Here is a 21,265-nt window from a genome sequence, read left to right on the forward strand (position 1 = left end):
ATGTATGAGTAAATCACTTTGCTGTACCTGAAGCTAACACGATATTGTAAATCAGCTATTCTTCAATTATAAATGAATAAATAACTAAATAAAAAAGGAAGTTAACCAGTGCGCAATTATTTTGTTTAAAATGACCATTGGCTTGTCAACTGGGAAACAAAAAATCATTGTATTAAAGGCTGTAAAAGTGAAACACTGCAAGACTAAGGATATTTTCTAAATAATTAATTTACAAAGTGAACAAGTCATTAGCCAGCTTCAAAATATTCTAATGAGCAAAACATTAGGCTCCAAATTGCAGTGTCTTTATCAGATGCTATTCTGTGCATTAGTTATGGATATACTGAAAGCCTGAGGGAAAAATAACCTCTTAGAGATGGGGAAACAATAAAAAATTGCTCTAGCAAAGCTGTAGATACACCTTTCCCAATTTAAAAAATATATATGATTTCTAAAACTAAAACCTCTAGTGAGCAGATACATTTATCTTCTGTTGAGTGGCTCTTACTCATGACGCCTTTGTCACTATGCTTTTGTAGAACTAGACTGTAGTAAATATCGAATGCAATGACCAATTCGCGAAGCATTTGCCGCACCCATTTGCTGTGATGGGTTTGCGGGGCTGGGAGGAGGGGGACCACGTTGCGAGGGTATTTAAATGGAATTGGTTTCTGTTTTTTTCTAGTTCGTATTGTCCAGACACGGTGCACTCAGTACTTTAGACGGAGCATCTCATTGACACTCACAAAGAGAACTGTGGTGGAGAATCTTCCAGTTTTCTCCATTCTACAGACAGGAGAGTGGCCCAGTCAGTAGTGGGTGGGGACAGAGCCTGACCCCGGCCTCCTCATGGCCTTGATGGCCAGGCCATTTTCTCAAGGAGCATATGGGTCTGCAAAGGACTTTGGTGCAACGGTTCGTGTGGCCCTGAGGCCCCCGTGTTCAATGAAACTGGAGACTCCGTGGCTCTCAGCAGGAGACACCCTGGGGTGGACGTGGCTGCGTGGACTCAGGCCTCTCATCAGGCCTGGAGGGTGATCAAGGGGCCCGGGGCTCGGGGGAGAGGCCAGGGGAGCAGAATGTCCAGCCCTGAAGAGCCCAGAGGGGCGAGCCTGCCCGGGGGGCCCGTGTTGCAGAGGCTGGTGATCAGAGAGCATCCTCGAAAAGCCCTCCGACACCCTGCTCCAGTCACATCCCTTCTCCGTGTTTGGGACCTTTTTTCCAAAACAGAAGCAGAGTTTGAGCTGTGATGATTTCAACCACAGCATAGCTATACCTTTCTTAACTGAATTTGACATTGTAGCACCCCGATTCCTGAACATACAGCACAGAAGTGATTTAATGAAAAATGATTTTGTGATACAGGAACAAACAACTACGCCCAAAGAAATGTTTTTCAAATATATGAGTAGGTAAAAATGGAAATCTTCTATTGTGTAATCATAGGAAAATCAGTTATTTTTCAGAAAGAATCGTATTCTAATCAACTCAAGAATTCTTGTTCTTTTCTTGGAAAGTGAAAGAGACACTGAAGAGGTCTTACCTGATTCTGGAGAACCCACGATGCTTCCTGTTCTGGTTGCTGGGAGCAATAAGGTTATGATTTCGGAAGACCGTATTTTATCGTTACTCACCCCAAAAGAGGTCCTTGTGTCTCAGGATGAAAGAGAAGACAGCTCCGGCACAGGCCACGGCCAGCGTGGTGCCCAGCACGGCACGAGCTCCCATCCTGAAGAGGAATTGAGAGCGTCAGGTGGTCAAGGGCACGGTCAGCCGCTCGGTTAGCGTCCCTGCCGACGACTCTCCACGCGCTAGTCCCTGTGAGGCAGCTGCTCTCAGAAGCGTGGGTCTGAGCGCTGGGGGGTTCTGATCCACATGTCTGTGGTGTGGACAGGTCTTACCAGCCCAACTATTTGATCCCTCCTCTTGGGCAGCTGTGGTCACCAGAATAGCTCAGTGACAACCTGTTTTATTTCATGGTGATGCCCTAATGCCGTAAAACTTCTGGGGATAATTACAGGGAATAAAACAAATCTATTTCCTATAACACATCTCTGTAGCATTTAGAAAAATGAATAATACAAGGAATTTAGCCTTTAGAAAAGAGGTAAATAAAATTTCTAAATGCACATGGGATTTCCTACAACATTCTGTTTCCTGCCTATAAACTGATTTCAGAATTACGGAGCTGTTAAGACAAAGCAAAAATTCCAAATCCATCATTTCCATTTTCCCAGTTTTTCTTCTCCTAGCCTCGGATGTTCTGCTGCTATTTTGGGGCCACGAACTTTGTTAAATGGGGTGGGGCTGACAGGGCCTCCTGAGTGGAGTACGTGTCAGGGCCTGCTGACCTGTGAACCGACCTGGCCGCACGTGCTGGCCACGCTCTGCACTGAGGTTACAGGAAACCTAACAGTCGTCAGCCCCGCGGCTCTGCTCAGACAGCCTCCCAGATGTGCCCTGAGCCCACAGAACAGCCTCCCTTGAACTGCTTTACAAGTTTCAGATGGATTTCTCTCAGAAAAAGGAAAGCCAAAATGTTTCACAGCCAGACCCTCTCCTCCGCTCAGCCAAGAGGTAGGTGTGCAGGACAGGTGACCCTGGATGTGCCCGTCTGCCCAGGGCCTGACCTCCTGCTATAAAGAGGCTCCAGGCTCCATTCCCCGCCCACATCACCGGGCTGGACCGGCTCCCGTTCCTGGGTTGGCTGGACGTTTACCTCTGTGTTTGCACAGAAGGCTGTGTGCTGGCCAGTTGTGCGTCCATGTGAGGTTGAGCCTCTGGTCCTGGAATGAGGAAGAAAGGGAAAGAATGTGTATGTGTCGGGAAAGAAGAAACCAAGTACAACCGGCCCCTCGTAACGCCCGCACTGTCCTCTCTCTCGCTTCTCTGAGCTAAACACCTTATGCAAAAGAGCAGGTTCATCTTCAGAGGCAGCGGCTCCAGGGAGCCCCGCCGATGCCCTGCATCCCGTCTCTGACAGGGGGCGAAGCGCATCTCCTGGTCTGTGGAGAGCGTGGGGTTTCTGAACCTCTCCACTTTCCGTCTGAGTCTTGGGTTTCTTCTACATGAAAATCACTCCTCGTCTTCCTGCTCTTTTTCGCTCTCTTCTTGGTGCCTCATTCAAACTTGGGGGTACGCTCCCTCCAGGAAAGCTGAGGTTAGATGCTAACACGTATGCAAGGCATCGGGACATCAGGACATATTTGAAGCACTAGAATGTCACGATTAGCATAGGAAAGATCAGTTTGAAAGTAACACAGTAAATGAGTTAGAAAAGCAGGTGGGGAATCGTCAACAGTTACGGTAATTTCTCCCTGAAATGGTGGGAGCAGGCTGAGACAGTGAGATGAAGGGCAAGACTCCAAGGCCCCTTCACAGCAAAGCAGGGACTTGGTGACTTACTTCCCTGGGAGCAGGGAGGGGGCAGAGCCAGGGCCCCGCCAGGCTGAGTTGCTGGCCTGAAGTCGTGGAGATCCCGCTTCTGACTCTGGGGAAGCCAGGAAAGGAGGGGAACCGGGTGAGAGAAGCAGAGGTGACTGTTCGGGTTTGGACATTGGACTTGAGGCATTGGAGCTGTGCACAGGCAGCCAGCTGGTGGCATTTGGAAACACACTTTTGGAACCTTGGGTGGAATGTGCCTGAAGAGGGTCGTGAACATAGATGAGGCAGCTGGATGTGACACACGGGGTGGTTCAGGGAGAACGCAGGGGCCCAGAGGAGTCTCTTTACTGGGACACCAGCTGGTGTCGGCCTGTGTTTAGGGCCCTGGACGTGAGGACGATCCCAGTGGAGACCGAATGTTCCTTTGAGTCCTTGGCTGGCTCAGGGCAGACGCTCAGACGGGTGGCCTTGTGCACACAGCCTCGGATGCCAGTGCCTTGACGTAACCGTTTCCACGGGCGTCTCGTGCCGGCTGGCTGCACACAGGAACAGCAGGTCCTTGTGCTCAAGTCACCCTCCACGACTGGGCCCAAGATGTTCCGTGACTCGCGTCAGAGCCTGGAGTTTGCGTGGTGCCCTGTGGGGATGAAGCACCCACGTCCCACTGAGCCTTCTAGAGGTTCCAGCTCACTGGTGTCCCCACCCCACGTCCTCACACGACGGGTCAGAATAGCGCAGGGTTGAGTAAAACACATCAGCCTGAGATGGAATCCCGGACCTGACGCTCCGCCCTTGCCGGAGCTCTGAGGCTTTTACTGTTCACCCTCCCAGCCCTGCCCCGAAGTGGAGGGTCCCAAACAAAGGTCCTCTTCCTCCAGAAAAGAGACAGAAGAAGGTCGCATCATTCTTCTTCCTTTAGTGAATTTGAATCACTCCAAGGGATGATAGAAATGCTAGCGGGTGTTAAGTCGGCAACGTGCTTTTCCGGTTTATTAAATGTTCTGACGACCTCAGTTTTATATCGTGCATTAAGAACAATGATATTTGGCGAGTTATGGACAAAGAACTATAGGACTCTCCTGAAATACCTGTATCATTTAACTAACTGCTTAAAGACAATCTAGGAAAGGGAATCTTTGGGGAGACTTTTAAAAAGCAATTGCGCCCTTTTTAAAAAGAAATAAAGAAAATATTTTGGCTTTTGTTAAAGTAACAGTTACACAAGGAAACCTATCTGCTTGGTCAGTCTGGAAAAACCAGCTCAGGGTTGCACTTTCGAGAGGTATTCGTTGCATTTCCAGCTGCCTTTGAAGGGCCCAGAGCGTGTGCCCTTTTCAATGTTCTGATAAAACATTCTCCAGCTTCAGGTAGTGAGACATTGAGAGCCCCTCACCACATACGCACACATCCCAGTCGGTCACGAGGACTGTGGGAATTTATTGACGTGACCGTCTTTCTAAGGGTATTTTAAGTCATGGTGCATATGATTTGCCCATGTTCACGTACACAGAAATGAAAGCCCCAGGACGTGTGTCCTGAAGCTTCTGAAGGATGCGTCCTACATTAATAATTGTGTTGCCCGCCGTCCGTCGCCCCAGGACCTGGGTCCCCTCCACGCTGTGTGTGACTCTCCATCTCTACACCTGGAGAAGTGGATGCCTCTTGGTCGTCCCCTGAGCACATATGAAATGGGCGGAGGTGACAGCTAAATACATCTGGATGTTCCCTCTGTGCCCACGACCTTCCAAATGAAGACGGGGTCACGTGATCCGCCTCCTTTGAAAACATCGTGTCCAGAGTGAGACGTGGCCTCACCTCCTTCCCGGACCCCAGGGCGCTGGGTCGTGTCCCGTGGGCTGGAGATGGCATCTTCCCTGTGTCCCTACTGTCCTCCTCTGTGTGTCTGCGTGTCTGCGTCCTGACCTCCTCTTCCTACAGGGATACCTGTCCTCCTGGGCTGGGGCCCCTTCTGAAGAGCTCACTTTATCCAAATCACCTCTTTAAAGACCCTAACTGCACATACGTCCAGAGGTTCTGGGGCTCAGGGTTTTGGCATGTGAACTTTGGGGGGACGTGGTGCAGCGAGTCCCCTCCCACTGGGTCCCCGCGCAGGGGCCCAGTGTCCTCTCGCTCCAGCACCAAAGGGAGCAGAGCCGCTGTGCACGTTCCTACCCGCCGAGGAGAAGATGCGCCCTCACGGCGGTGTGCGAGAGGCAGCTGGATCCGGGGACCACGCGTGGCCGGTCTGCCCACATGGACTCCGTGTGAAGAAATGTGTGTCCGCGGGCCCCGTGCCTTCCGCTACCAGTTCACGTGTGACTCTTGGATGTGATCTGTGCCGGGGAAGTGCGTGGCCTCCTGCCATGTGTAGGTAGGTGGACCCTCCCGCCCACGGTGATGGCGGCCTCCTGTGGGATGCCGGCGTGGTCCTGCCCGGGTCACTCGAGCCTCCCGGACTCTGGCCCCCAGGCCACGTGGGCAGAGCCAGCCTGGGGACATCACTGGTCTACGTTCTGGGTGAGGCTAGTGGTCCACGCCCAGGGCTCTGAGTGGGAAAAGCGCTCCGTGCCCGCTTAGCTGATGGGCCCACAGGTGTAGGCTCGGCCGAGGCAGCTGGGGTCCTCGCCTCGACACCGCGTTCTGCGATTCGAGCACCCGAGGGCCCTCCCGCCTGCCCGCTGTGCTTTGTTCTCTGGGGTGCTAGCTCAGCAGGGCCTCTGGGCAAAGGCTCGCCTTGGGGCTCCCCACTCCCGCCAACCACGACCCTCCCCCCGGCCCCCCGGAGGAATCTGGAATTTACCCTGCAGAGACGTCGTCCCCGGGTGGAGCCCGGTGGCCGGGTTCGAGGCGGGTGTGGCAGCCGTGCCCTCGGGTGTCAGATCCCAGTTCCCACTGGAGGTGCGGGGTGTTCCTGGGCGCCAGCGGGACGGAGGGGCATGGGGCACAGGGAGCGGGGGACGGGCACGGCTGTGCAGGGTCTTCTCCTCTGGGGACATCGGTGCTGAGTCGTCCCCAGAGGTGGCCTTGCTGGGCCGACTTGGGGCCCACATGCTGGAGGCCTCTGCGATCTCACAGCTGTGCTCCCTGCACGCGGGGGCACCTGGACCGAAGCTCTCTGCCTTTCGGACAAGGAAGGGGCGCTCTGTCCAGGTCGAGGAGAGACGCCCACAGCGCAGGGCCCAGGGGACCAGCCAGAGTCCCCACCAGGCCTGAGGACGGGTAGGACAGGGGAGACTCTGTAAGAGGGCTTTTCATTTTACTTGTGTGGCTCGCAGCTGTTGCCACCAGGACACGTGATTAGAAAGCGGTCTCTCTATTTATATTTTTGTTAAAGATAAGAGGAATTTTTTAAAAAGTTCTCCTTTAGGTTTAGTCATTAGTGACTGACTTGCCAAGACACTAAGAGCGTCTGTGTGAATATTTGATTCTTGCCGATAAAAATCCTGAACAAACTCACACCTACGATGGACGTATCATCAGTTTCACTGAGACGGGAAGTAAACTTACATTTTCACTTAGACCGCTGGGCGGATTCGCACAGTACAATGGAGCGGTTCTTCTTCTCAGACACTTGCACACTCAAGTCACAAGTATTTCTGGTTTTCAGGTACAGCTGTACGTGTTTTCTGTAACCCAGGAGTCCCACTACCGATTTTTCATAACTTTGCAAAATGAGTTTTCTGAATGTAGGAAGCTTGCTAACAAGGACAGAAGGTCAAGTGCTGTTTGAAGATGGAAACTAAAGTCCACGGTGTCCAGGCTGAAAAGGGCTCTCCAGCTGGAAGCCCCGCGTTCCAGGTTGTGGTTTCTTGTGGGAAAAGCGGGTAACTTTCCTGGTAAGCGGTAATAATCGCCTAATTCAGAGAATCTACAGAGGCAACATGCTGTAGCAAACATGGCCACTGTCACCGCTGACCTCCGTCCCTGTCAGCGCTGACCTTTGCCACTGTGCCTGCTGACCCTGGTCACTGTCACCGCTGACCTCCGTCCCTGTCAGCGCTGACCTTTGTCACTGTGCCTGCTGACCCTGGTCACTGTCGCCGCTGATCTCCATCCCTGTCAGTGCTGACCTTGTCTCTGTCACTGCTGAGCCTGGTCACTGTCAGCAATGACCTGAGGCCGTTTCAGTGCTGATAGCGTCTGCTGACCCAGGAGAGGCCCAACTTCCCAGAATAAAAGCCCGAGGAAGCATCAGCTGAGCCTCCAGCCTCAGGGGTGGGATGGCCCACAGCCCTGGCCGCAGGGGTCAGAGTTTAGGGCTGCGCGAGCCTTGGGGGCATCGGATCCCAGCTCTGCCGTCGGAGTCCCGGAAGCTCAGAGGGAGAAGCCAGGCTCCCCAGGGGTCAGCTTCCGGGCACTGAGGCAGGAGGGGCCCCCGAGCCCGAACCCCGCGCTCTCCCCAGCCTCTCCCGTCACCTGCTTGTCACCGTACCTGGAGGGTGCACCCGGCCCCGTGGATCGGGCCGGCTTTGTGACTGTGAGCCCCTTGGTGTCCGAGCCGCTCCACGCCATCCAACCCGATGGCGACATTTGTTTTTGCTTCTCAGTTAGAAGATCCTCAAACCGAGAGTCTGCCCCGGGGAACGGGTGGGGCTGGTAGATGTTTGCTGTGTCCTCAGCGTCACCTCTCCAGGTTCTGGAAACAGAATCCATGTTTATTTCTGAAATTGCCTTCCCCCTGCTCCATACACACACGTACATACACTCACACATGTACGCACACACTCACACATGTGTACCCATACCCACACACATACATGCACACACATGCTCACACATGTACACACGTACACATGCGTACACACACGTACGCACACACACACACACACACGCTCTCGTGCAGGCACATGCAGGCAGGAGCACACATCTGTGCACACACATACACATGGCACACACACGTGCAGGCACATTTCATCCTTGTGGAGCTCGTGAGTCTCCCGCCAAATCCGAGACAAAGACTGTGCTCGGGGCAGGCAGGGCTCTCTCTGCGTGTGAGTCAAGGTAGAAAATACTGCCTGCCTGGAGGAAACCGGGACATCGAGTTCCCTGGAGGAAACAAGTGGATGTTCTTTCTGTTTTGCATTCGCTCTGAGTTCTAGTTTTAAAGGAACAGTTTATTCTAGGAGAAAAGTTTTTCTCAGGAAAAGTATGTATTACTTAATATTCTTGTCTCTTACTGTGGTGTTAATTTACTGTTAGGTACCAATGACGCGTATATCCTTTTTCCAACCAAACTCTGTATTACCTATGTTGTCATTGCCAGAATATAAACCACTTTTCAGGAGAGCTGTGCTCGTGTTTTTGTACCGCTGTCTGTCACGCTGCCACGGCCCTCGGGAAGTTCTTTAGAAACGTGCATTTGTTCATTGCCAGAAGCATTTAAGTTTGCTCAGTTCTGAAATACCATTGGTTGATCTTGGGACGTTACCTGTGGTTAAATGCCTTAATTCTCCACTCTGGGGAGAGAGGGGCAGTGGGGAGGGGGCTCGGGCCTGGGTTTGGCTCAGAAGGCGCGGCCCTGCTCATTTACGGCCTGGGCCTTGGCCGCGCAGTAGGGCTGTGCCCCTGGCCACCTCTGGGCCCCCCTGGCAGGAGCACCGTCACCTGGCCGCCACCCCTGGCCCTTCGGCACTGAGAGTGCCCGGTGCCCTGCGGGCGACATGGACACGGGGCCCAGGTCCAGGAGCTCCAGGAGGATCGCTGCTCCATGATAAGTGGAAGGCCGTCCCGGGTCATTTCTAGGCAGAAATGGAACCTCTGAGGACACGAGCCAAAGCCCCTTAATGACCTGTTTGCTCAAATCAGACAGACTTGTAGGAATGTCCCTCGTGGACTGTCTGAAAGGGCAGAAAGGCCGCTCAGTCCCGTTTGTGTGGACTCGTGCGGTGGCTTCTCCTGCAAGGAGTGGAAAAGGGGCACACTTTTTATAAAAGCACTTGGCACCGGGCGACCGGCTGAAGGTCAGAGCTGGGCTTCGCTCCCGGCAGGCGTTTGGGGAGGACAGGCTGGCCCTGCGGGCGAAAGGGGGCTGTGCACCCCACTTCCAGGGGCCTCGGGGCCGGGCTGTAGTTAAGTGAACAGCTGGCCCCCGGACGGCAGAGCCGGGGCCTCCTTCCTCTTTCTCTTCCCAGGTGTAGGGGGACCTGTGAGCTGACGTACCTCCCACCCCAGCCCGGGTAGGAGGCACTTGTCACAGCCCAGCCTGCACCCAATGCCCAGGAGACACACTCGAGGGACACAAGCATCCTGAATGAAAGACTCAGGACCTCACTCCCAAGGGACTGAGGGAAATACGCGTCACCTGTGACTGAAAATAGCCTCCTGGGTCCTCATCTCGTCTGCTCTTCCTCACCTTCCGGAGACAAACTGGACAGCATTTGGCCGAATCTTTGCCCTAATTTTACCTCATGCTGCGTTTTGCAACTGAGGCCATTTATCAAAACAAGGGAATATAGCAGAATCGTGGTTAGAATGCAGCTTCAACAGAAAACAGAAGTAGAATTTAGAATCCGAAGGCTGATGGATCTGTAGGGTTGGAAATACGGAGTAATTCCTGCCTCTGAATACATTTTCACGTGATGGTGTAGATGCTGTAAACCAAAATAGAGCCTCTCTTCCATTACGAAGACGAGTTTTTAATTCGCCACTTTGCTCTGCTAACGTCGACCCGAGTCTTAACCCGAGTTAAGAGCGTGATGTTTTCTATCGTCTACGTGTTCTATCAGCAGTTTGTGATGGAAGTAATTTGATGCAATTTACTTCAGGATAATTTTTCCTTTTTAAAATTTGAAAATGAGAAAAAAAAGAATGAAAAAACTCACTCATCAATCTTTCTGCTTCGGTGTTTAAAATTCGCATGCATCTATTTAAAAGATAAATCTACAAATTAAAGTGCTCACCTTTTCAGGTGTGCTGTTCTTTCCAAAGAATTCCTCTGTCAACAATGTTGCATAAATGTTTTCAGATATTCTCTGCTGAAAGTTAGACCCCTAAAGGGCCAACATTTGGTTCTACTAGATAGGAAAAGCCCAACACAGCAGGGATTGTTTCCCTGAGAGGTCGTGGGTTGGTAAGTCTGTAACAACTTGGAAAATTCATCATCCACGACTAACAACAAAAGAGGAACTCAGCCAAAAATTCAGCCGGGTCGGTGAAAACAAAAAGGAACACACACACAAAAGCCTGGGGCTGGCCGGGGTTGTCCCGTGGCCGGAGGGGCAGGAGGGTTTCTGATGGAGGTGACCAGAGGTCCCCGCCAGGGAGGAGCTGGTGACACGGCCACAGCGCAGGAACTGGACTCAAGGGCGTTTCCAGTTCCTCGCATTCCAGCAGTTTGGGCGTAAAGAGCGTCTCTGTCGAGACCGGATCCTCGTGACCTTGTGAAGCAGAGAGCGCCCGAAGCCTTGACCCCAAGAGCAGTTTGTCCGAGGAGGCCTGTTGCTGATTCAACGTCCTGGAGTCCTCGCTCCCTTGTTTCAGAGCATCCAGAATACGTCTTCAGGATTCCCTGTCGGAACTGTGGCTCCAGTTTGGGGAACAGGGCAACGGTTTTTGTCTGCTTGGCTCACCGCTGCAGTCCTGGTTCTAGAATACTCTTTGATTAGGGGCAGAAATCCATTTGAGAGCGGTTCACCCACAACCCCGTGAGCGGAAGCCCTGGACGGCTCTGAAATCCTGAGCAGGGAGAAGCCTGCTGGTTCTTCTCCGCGTTATTCTACCCGCGTCCCGAATGCGTGCAGTGGGCAGGGAGAGGGAAAGGGTGAGAGGAGCAGAGAGGCCAGGTGGGTGACGGTGGAGCTGCTTTTTCCGTTCGGCTCAAGAGTCTTCAAAGGTGGTTTTTCTTCCCAAGGGGAGAAAAGAGTTCTAAACCAACACAGGCGGTTCTATACCTATTAGCATAAAATGATGCTAATTCATCCCACTTAGCAAATTACTTATGGATTTGAAATGGATGCTGTAGACATACTGTAGGGAGCAGCTTACTTTATCTTTTAGAACGCCGTTTCTATTTTCCTTGAATATTCGGAGGCTATATATGTTCCTCTCACCACTGTTTGGGGTTTTATGCATCACCAACAATTGTATGTCAGTGCACATGTTGGGATACGTTCAGGCTTGGGGACTTCAATTATCCACTGACCTTTGAAATTAATGACACCAAAAAAACGGAGAAAAACAAAATTAAAAAAAGAAAAGAAATTAATGACAAGGGGAATAACAGTGAGACTGAAGGCTGGGCGGGGAGTTCCTACAGCTGTGAACACGACCCTGAACTCTCTGTGCCCGAATTACCTGCAACAGTTAATGGTTAATGGCCCCGAGCACAGCAGGGATTTCTCAGTGCTTCCTGGACAAAGAAAAGAAGGTCTTCTAGGGCAGAACTGTCAGTCACCTGCACTTCAGAAAGTCACGAGAGTCTGTCCAGACTGTCACCACTTTGAGAAAAAAAATACAAAAGCTGTATAAAGCCAGTTGCATTTGTGTTCCTCCTTATTGCTATGACTGTTTCTGGCCCCCCAAATTCACGTATGGAAGCCAAGCCCCCAGGGTGCTGGTGTCTGGAAGCAGCGCCTCTGGGAGCTGATGGGCCACGCGGGTGGAGCCTCATGACGGGATTGGTGACCTTATAGCACCCCTTCCTCCGGGTGAGGACACGGCGAGAAGACGCCATCTGAACAGGGAAGAGGGTTTGGAGTCTGCAGACGCCTTGATCTCAGACTTCGGCCTCCGGAACTGGGAGAAATGAATGTCTGTGGTTTATAAGTCCCCAGTCTGTGGTTTCTGTTACAGCAGCCCGAACAGAATAAGACACTCAGTCTTATCCAAATTTCCAGGTAAGCACTGTTTTATCAAGAGTGAGGAAATTCTAAGTCATGTGGGTATTGCCTTTGAGTTTTTAAAATAAAAACACACAGAAAAGGACACTACAGGCCAGATTATGGAAATCCTGCTAACGTGGTACAATTACCATCACATTTATGAACGGTCCAGGGCTTTAAAGTAAACCAGCTTCCTAATTACTACACAAAAATCTAGAATTCCTAACCTGTGGTAGACAGTCGTGGTTTATACAAAACGCGTTATATTACAAAATGATGTCAGTTTGGAACCAATATGCCAACGTTCTTCTGGAAGCATGAAGGTTCATCAGTTCATCCCATGTCTGAACTGACCCATGAGGATGGATCTCGGCTGCTACCTCGGCCGCCGTCACCTGTCACGTTGGCCTTCTGAGGCCACCTGGCCTCATCCGAGCCCACAGGCTGCACTGGGTCCTCAGCCGCCTCTTGCTGTGGCTGTAGGACCGGCCACAGTGCCTGCCCCGAAGAACCTTCCACAGGTGTTTGTTGAATAAATAAACCTACCATCAGCTGTTCACCTCAGACCTCCACGTTTTTCTCACACTAGCTCTGTTGACTCTGTCTCCCTGGATTTAGAGTCTTTTAACTTCAGTGTAGTGATATCTTCTAGAACATACGCTGTGCTAGTTTTATCCCAGGGTTAGCCAGTTGGGAGCTTTACAAAGTTTCTAGGGTGTGTTTTCACCAATCCCGTCTCTCTTTCTGACTTAGCTATGCTTCTGATGGGTGGCCTGTGTCCCTTTCCCCCCAACCGCAAGTCTGCAGGGCTGCCGAGTGGCCCAGTGCTCACTTGTCCACGGTGGCCATGGTGGGCAGAAAGGCCTCCTGAGATGGGGCTCCTGTGTCCACAGCCCTGTGTCCAGCAGGGTCTTGGCCACTGAGAGGAAAAGGCTTTTCTGAGTGAAATCAAGTTGGCCGTCAATGACCACTGCATCTTTTTATCTTTCTCTTTATATATATATATATATATATATATATATATATATATATAGTGGTGTGTATCTGTTAATCCCGAACTGCCAATTTATCCCTCCCACCCACCTTTTCCCCTTTGGTAACCGTAAGTTTGTTTTCTACGTCTGTGGGTCTGTCTCTGTTTTGTAAATAAGTTCGTTTGGAACATTTTGAAGGTTCCACATATAAGTGATATCATATGATATCTGTCTTTCTCTGACTTACTTCACTTAGTAGGATCATCCCTAGTTGCTGTACAGCACAGAGAACTATATCCAATGTCCTGGGATAAACCACGGTGGAAATCCAAAGGAGAACTTGCCATTCTTGGGGAAAACGAAAGTGGTGAAGCTCTGGGGCTTTTCGACTGTAAGGAAATAGAAATGGAAATGAGATGTGGGTTTTAGCAGCGTGTGTGCTGTTGGCACCTTCACGTGATCTGCAGGACTGCTGTGACGTGGCTTATTTCACAGGGAAGTCGAGTTTTCTCAGCCACAGCTTTGCCTGAGCGGAGGCTGTGTTCCTCGTCAGATGCAACAAGTCCGACCCATCTCTGGAAACTAGTGACATGTTTTATTGGTATCACAACTATGGGATCATTATAAAATCACACAAAGTCTCAATACTGTGCGGGAAATATTCATTTCTTAAGAAAATACTTTAAATTTCAGCACTCAACAGAAGCACTGTTCAGCTGCTATACATGTATTTTCTGGCAATACTCTGACTGTCTATAAATACCGGATCCACCGAGGCCACCTTCGCTGCTAGGAAGGAGTGGATGCAGTGTAGAACAGCCGTCAGATCCTGAAACTCCAGCTCCTGCAAGAAAAAAGAGAATGTACTTATATATTATAAATATTCGAAAAACACATTACAGAAAATTTAACAGGTTCTATGTTCTTAGAAGCACAAGGAAGTTACTCAAGTCAGCACAAATACACACGAACTAAGAAAGGCGGCTGTAAACATGAACACCCTGGGTGTTTTGCACTGATATCCTGACGATTGGGTTTAATTCTTGATTTTCTTGTAACTAACATAGGTCAGCACTCAGGTCCTCGCTTGGCATCCTGACTCCATCTGGGCCGGGCTCTCAGTCACCTGACCAGCAGCACCAGGTCGGGACTTCGGCCTCCACTGAAGCCTGTCAGAGCTCTCACACAGCAGGGCTCACCGTGTCCCCGGTTCAGCAGAATGAATCGTGCTACACCCTGCGTGTGTGCACGTGTGCCTGTGCCCATGTGTGGACGTATGTGCGCACACGTGCCCCTGTACTTATGTGCCCGTGTGTACGCTCTGCATGCAAGCGTGCCTGTGCGCGTGCGTGCACACGTGTGTTGTGTTTGTGCACATGGACGTGTGTCCCCGCGTGCTCGGCAGGTGAGCTAGAGGCTGGGGCTCATGGCCAGCAAGTTCTCTCTCATGTTCTGTGAGTTTCGCCCACTGAACCCTGTCACCCAGTTACTTTCCTCTGCGATTTATTTGTCCCAACGACCTCGATTTTTATAAAGTCTTTTAACATTTCGTGGCGGCTGAAACACTGATTTTAAATATGATCTACAGCTTGGCATAATTATCAAATTTTAAGTGTTTTAATACCTTGATCTTTTCATTAATTAGCGGAAATTCTCAGGAAGCCATGAGGGTCTTTACTGGGCTCGTCAAACTATGAAGACTGAGGTCACCCAAACCTGAGAAAACATTTCTTCTTTTATGATCTTTACTCTCAGGAATGTCCCATCTATCACAAGGGTGACACTTTCAATGAACGTGTAAGTGTTAACGTCGCCCGGATGTCCTCAATACATCTCCTCGCGCAGAAATCACATTTCCTTAGGGCACTACCTCTATTTCCATCTTGCTGCGCAAACTACAGACATGTGTCCAAAACTGTCTGTGAGATGACAGACAGCTCTTCCGAGCAGCGGTAGCCATCCTGGCCTTTTAGTTTTCCCTAATTGTCATCTAATGGCCCAGTGCACGAGGGGGAAATTTTAAAGTCTGTAACCGTTTAAGAGACCAGTTTCCACTCAGCTGTAGCAATTCAGACACAGACTGTATTTCAAGGGGAGCCTTAACCACTGCCCTTCCCAAAGAATTCAACATGGAAGCTGATCAAAGCCATACTTGAAAGAGATGATTGTTAAATAAATGAACGAGTCTCTAGAATAAGGGAATACGTGCTGTAATTTCTCTTAGAAAATGCCCCAAACGAGTATAATTGGATGTGACAATTAGCAGGGGTAACCACGCACAGAACACAAATTACCATGTGTTAATCTACAGGGAACTCAGATCGGGGCCCGGCCACTGAGTGTGGAGACCGGCCCGCTGAGGGGATGAGATACGGGTCTCCCACTTGTGGACTCTGCGGCCCAGGCAGTGCTGTGCCAGGGCCTCTGAGCTGCAGCACTTGCTGATGGCTGTGGCGTTTGGAAATACTCCCCACGGACTGATGACAGGCTGGCAAAGTTCCTGAAACTTCGCCGAGTAGCTCCCAGTGGGATGTGACCCACACGGCCCCGGACGGAGCCGGGCCAGCGCAGGAGGCCGTGGCTTCCGGTACAACATCGGTACCCAGCCAATGCCGGTCCTCTTCCAGCCACCTGTTAATAGAGCATCGTCAGCCTCAAAGGTCAAAAGTGAAGTAGGACACCCCGAGTAAAGCGCCAAGTTCATTTTCCAGAGCAGGAAATGGTGGTTTTAGGGGTTTAAGTAACTTCTGCGCGGTGACGAGGCTGACTAGTCACAGAACTGGCACCGAAATCCAGGACAAACCGGTCCAATGGGCCCTTGCTGTTTCCTGACAAAACCTTCCAGAAGAAACCTAGTGCACTAGCTCTTACACCGAGCAGTCCTGAGGCATCAGCGCCTCTTGGGAGCGACCTGGAAAAGCAGATTCTCAGGCCGCATCCCTCTCGGTGCCTGGTGGTCTGTGTGCCCCTCGGAGACGGAGGCTCTGCGGAGGGGATGTCGTCCTGGAGGAGCTCAGGGAGCAGGGTGGCGCCTCACAGAGGCACCCGGGCCTCATCAACCCCGGAGGAGACGCGTCCAGTGGGCGCGGCTGGGGCCCCAGAGCCGGTGGAGGGGAGGGGCTGGCTGTGGCTGAGCTGCCCTGGAGGCATCCAGCAAGCGTGCGGCGGGTGGAGCCGGGCAGGGAGAAGGATTCAAGTGCAAGGTGACGCAGCGATCGCCGACGGACGCAGAAGCTGCAGCGAGTCACCCAGGAGGTCCAGAGAAGATAATCCATAGCATGGCTACACTGAACCACTGATCTTCCATATGCAGACAGAACCGCCTTGCATGGGAAGGACCGCCACCTAGGACTCGCAAGCTGGAGAGGAGAAGTCCATTCCTGGCTTCGAAGCTTCAAGGACAGGCTGACTCTTGGTGGAAGAAACAGTCACATACTGAGGTCTGGGGAGGTCGTTCTGGCTTGTACGTGAATCAACGTAAACTTTATGCCGACCTGAACAATCTGTTTTGTGCCATATTAAACATATATTGTGAGGCCAGCGCTTCTCTCCTGGGCTGGTTGTGGGGATGAGGCAGTCGTGCTTAGGAAGGACTGAGCACAGCGGCGGCTTGTAACGTAACGGGTGCGATAAAAGATCCCCCCCGCCCGCCAGGTGGGTCCCCAGGCAGGTGTCGTAGCCAAGACGACCCTTGCACAGAGACCCTTGGACACAGCAAACCTTTGACCGACGTTTTCCAAGCAAATGTCTACGGGAAGCACAATGTCCAGGAAGAAAGCCGAGAAGCGGAGTCAGAGGCCAGCAGGTGAGAAGCGGCGAGGCGGCCGGGTGATGCTGGGCTCTAGCCTGGATGCAGCGGGACGCGGCTGGTGCACCTTCCCTGTCCCCACGCGGAGGAGGGGCACCTTACTGACCGACCACGCAGGGGACCTGGGAGGGAGGAAGGAGGGAAGGAAGGGAGGGAGGAAGGGAAAAGAAGAGCAAAGAAAGGAAAGCTCTGCTCCGTTCCAGCTTCCGGGAGAACAGACTAAGGCCAGTTTCAGACCCATATTTGGAAGGGGCTGCACTCGCGTGTCCCCTGTTCTGTCGAGGCCCCGCTTCACTCCATCTTCAGGAGGAACCTGGCCTTGGCTCCCTCCACCATCTCTCCACAATCGACGCCACCACGGTTACTCCCTGAAGCGGCAGCGGCGTGATGCACCCCCGCGCAGCCCCCGCCGTCCACGTCTGACCGTCTGCGCGACTCACGGCGCCGAGGCATAGTTTCCAGCGGAGTTTATCCTCCCGGATCATCACAGAGTGAAGAACACCCGCCTCTGTTCCTCCTAAAGGCAGTGTGCTGCCTCCAACGACCGGCGTCCGCCCCGTGGATTCTCAGCTGGGCTCGCCGAAGCCTTCGCGTGCAGAGGTCTGTAGTCGTCGGGGATTTTCACGATAATTGGAACAATTTTTTCCTTGGAAACTGATAAAAATTTTTGTGAGTGTATCTGGTAGTTCTTTCAATACTAACTTGCTCTTTCTTTCTTCATTAATTTATTCATTTAAAACACATTTACTAAGTTCTGAAGATAAAAAGATAAAGAAAAGCTGCCCTTGACGGCTCAGTCTAGAGGCAGAAATGAAATCATAGAGGAACGCGTAAAATACAAACAACGGGCATAGGAAAGGGGTCGGGGGGCAGAAGGGCACCGTCCCTCCCTGCAGTGGACCCCGAATTCAGTCCTTGTAACTTAACTGTAGTTCATTTATAACCTATTAAGTAGATCAGTAGGCAAGTAAATCCTTCATTTCAGAAAGCTTGTTTATGCTACACTCTTTTTTTTAGGAGAAAGATGTAGAAAACATGAAAACAAACACTTTATTTAAAAAAGACTGCAACCCCAAAGCTCCAGCCATTGGCCTCACTATGGGGTCAGCCCAAGTCCCGGAACTGCATGACGTTTTTGTAAATAATGGATAGAAAAAATAACTTCCCCTCTGTGCTCCCAAAGCCCCAGAAATCCTCCCTCGGATGCATTTTCTCTTTACTCTCATTCCTGAGGCAGCGATCCGTTAAACATCCCAGAAAGATTCTCAATAAACACTCAAAGGTTAACTGCTCCACGACTTTCACTCCCGTAACGAAAAGCTCAATTAATAGGAATAGTTTTCTCTGAAACTCTTGGTTCACTGAGGACATCACGTCACTCTCCCTTCCACTGGCCATAGCCCTGGGTCCTATTCAGAATTCAGTGCCCGGCTCTTGGTTTAAGTCCAGCGGTAGCTACAGGTGTTCTAGATTCCCAACTGGCGTTTCCAACCTTCCCTCTGTCTCACAAGCTGTAATAAACGCAGAACCTCAGCCTGAAGCAGTTTGTTCAAGCCGCCGCCCGTGTTTATTAGAGGCTCTCCACGTGCATGTTTCCTGCTCCGTGTGACAACATGGAAACTACTTTTGTCCCCAGTTTCATCCCCGCTTGCAAGGCCCCGGGAGGGGCCTGAGCAAGGGGCCCCTGGTCGTTGTGCTAACTGCTGAGACCCCGGCCCCCCTCTGCCCTACTCTCTCGCACCCCACGGCCCCGGAGGGGAGGCGCAGGGGGGCTGCCGGAGGTCCTGGGATCTGGGGGAAGGGTTCACGTGGACATGGGTTCAGTTTGGGTCTCCTGGGAGGTTTGATGTGTCTCACACTCATTTCTGTGTCTAGTTAGCTTACCGCATTTGCAATTTTGTATTTTTTTTCATAAAGAGACACCTGCAGACTGAGCTTCAACTCTGCAAATCCTGTATCCGCCCCTGTGGCCTCCACAACTTTCTAGGACTTTCTCTTTGCCTGAAAATGGAAACTGAAGCTAACTAAACTGAGGGCCACAAAGAAACCGAGTCTGCTTCAGTACACACGCCCCAAAGTCTACGCCATCTGTTTCAGACTGTCTGGTTTAGATCATCCAATGCCTCTACCCCCTTTACCAACACAGATAACCAAGAGTTGACGAAACATCAAAAAATAAAAACTTTTAAATCGAATGAAACAGGAGTCCCTGTGAAAAGGGAATCCAGGTGTCACGTGACCGTGTCCTGGGACATCAGGTGCTCTGGCAAAGTCCCTGGAACCCGCCAGCACAGGAACCCAAGGCGCACTGGGGGGCTAGCTTCCTAAGTGTCCCCCCGGCTCACACGGACGGCATAGGACCTGAGCCTGGAAGGGGTCCTGGGGCTCCTCCCAGCTGCAGTCCCTAGGGTGAAGGGCAAATCAATGCATCAGCAGAGGAGGAACTGCTGTGTTAGCCGCATCCATGCAGATCAAGTACCAAACACACGGTACAATCACTTCCAGCCTCCCTCCCTCTCCCCGCTCTCCTCAGACCCCCCCTCTGCTGGTGGCAATGTCCACTGAACTCCGCTCAGGGTGGCGTGACTGAGCGTGGCCACCTCTCCATCACAGCCCAGGGACCCATGTCCCTGCCAGCATCACTGTCCCATTGGCTGCCCTGTTGTACACCTCCAGACCCAAAAGCCTTGACAGTGGTTACAGTCTGATTTTGATTTTATCCACTCCCTAAATATAATAATGTCAAGCGTTTCTGCACAATCTCAGTTGTACTTAAAAGGTAGATGTGGTGCATTTCATTAACCTCAGTGAAGAAGTGTTAAAAATTGACGCAGTATTCGGATATAACAATGTCACATGAGATGTGTCCCTCTGAAGAATTTCATCAAAAAGCGCATGCAAAGTGCTGACAATCAGCTTCCAAACAATATGTGTTTGTAGGTTTTGCATTTTTGTTTTCTCTTTCTTTTGGTTTTGTGTATGGAACTTATCCTTCAGTTTGTCTTTAGTTTATATTAAAACTGGGCTGTTGACAACACAGTTATACATAAAGTAAGGAAAAAATCAACAGTTGCTGATGGTAAAATGACAGCTCAATGCAATGAATTTGTAAGTTATGTCAAGATCCTCTGAATTAACAGAGTAGTTTGTTCCTGGTACCACAGACAATCCATCACTTAAGGCAGTTTGTAAAACTCTTCCTTTAAGTATTGACTTCCCCTGTATTTTTAAATATTGTTTTCTGCTAATACTGACTAAGCAAGTTGTGAGTTTCAGTGGAATCAAATCATGTTTCGATGATTACAATTTTAGGATATTAAAGCCTCTAACAGGAGACACACTATGGGCTCTTGTGACATCCTTGCTGATTTCTGAGGGGGGTTCCCACTCCGATTCTGATTATTTTCCCTCCACCCTCGGACGCTTGGTTACTCGGGTGAGGCTGGGCTCAGGTGGATGAGTTCCTACCTTCATCTCGATCTGCTTGGTGTCCAGATTCTGAAACAGCAGCTTCACCCGAGCTTTCCCATCATCTGAAGATCCTTTCAGCTGAGAGAATTTAAACCTCCAGAGCACATTCTGTAAAGGAAGGCAATTATCTAGTGGTTTAGACGCAAGAGCCCACTTCTTTCACTAACATCTGTCAGTGTGTTAAATAATCTATTTAAATAAATGCAGACATTTTCTCCGTTATCTTATGTACACTGAGCGCGTGATGACTTAGAATCTCCACCTTCTCTTTCCGAGTATAAGAGACTGACACCCTCAGACCACCGGACTTCCTGGGGGTCCCTCCCGTCAAGCTCCAGGGAGCCTGTCCTGGTGCCCGAGCGCCCAGGCCCCTGTGGTCTCCTCTTCAATTCCGTGCTACCCGCACCGCCTTTCTCCTGGGTTTTCCTTAACGTTTAAAAGCATCATAAGCGCTTTGCTCCCTTTTCTTCTTGTAAAGCTTAAAAGAATCCACTCCAAGGGCCAGGTCTGGCTACATAGAGTACATGAGACACGGTCAGCAGTGCAGAGAAAGTGAAAACCTTTCTCCTGCCCCCCCCCACCAGGTTAAGTTCAAATCACTCGATGTTGGTTTCTCCTGAACCAAGCTGAAAAACGTAGGTGCTATTATCTCTTAATACTAGTGCAACAATTGCTTCATGTTTGCTAAGGTGCTTTAGAGATGACGTGTGCTCTAGAAACACTCTTCAATTAAAAAAGAAAGGCTGCAGCAAATAAAGATTTAATGGCTGCCTTTTACAGAAGATAGCCTTTAATTATAGACTCGTTAT

General features: G+C 50.8%; 2 protein-coding genes across 3 annotated transcripts in view; both read right to left on the reverse strand.

Moving 5' to 3' along the window:
- The window catches only part of TPO (thyroid peroxidase), a 31,295-nt gene extending 29,567 nt beyond the window's left edge, over positions 1–1,728 (reverse strand). For both annotated transcript variants that reach the window (XM_065890778.1, XM_065890777.1), the window contains exon 1: positions 1,635–1,728. In XM_065890778.1, the coding sequence (XP_065746850.1) occupies positions 1,635–1,728 (94 nt within the window). The remainder of the gene's footprint in view (positions 1–1,634) is intronic.
- A 12,161-nt stretch (positions 1,729–13,889) lies between these two features.
- The window catches only part of SNTG2 (syntrophin gamma 2), a 151,747-nt gene continuing 144,371 nt past the window's right edge, over positions 13,890–21,265 (reverse strand). The window contains exons 19-20 of the mRNA XM_065890866.1: positions 20,454–20,564; positions 13,890–14,021 (exon numbers count right to left, since the gene is read on the reverse strand). Of these exons, the coding sequence (XP_065746938.1) occupies positions 13,890–14,021; positions 20,454–20,564 (243 nt within the window). The remainder of the gene's footprint in view (positions 14,022–20,453; positions 20,565–21,265) is intronic.

Source organism: Phocoena phocoena, chromosome 14, assembly GCF_963924675.1.
Source record: "Phocoena phocoena chromosome 14, mPhoPho1.1, whole genome shotgun sequence".
NCBI lineage: Eukaryota > Metazoa > Chordata > Mammalia > Artiodactyla > Phocoenidae > Phocoena > Phocoena phocoena.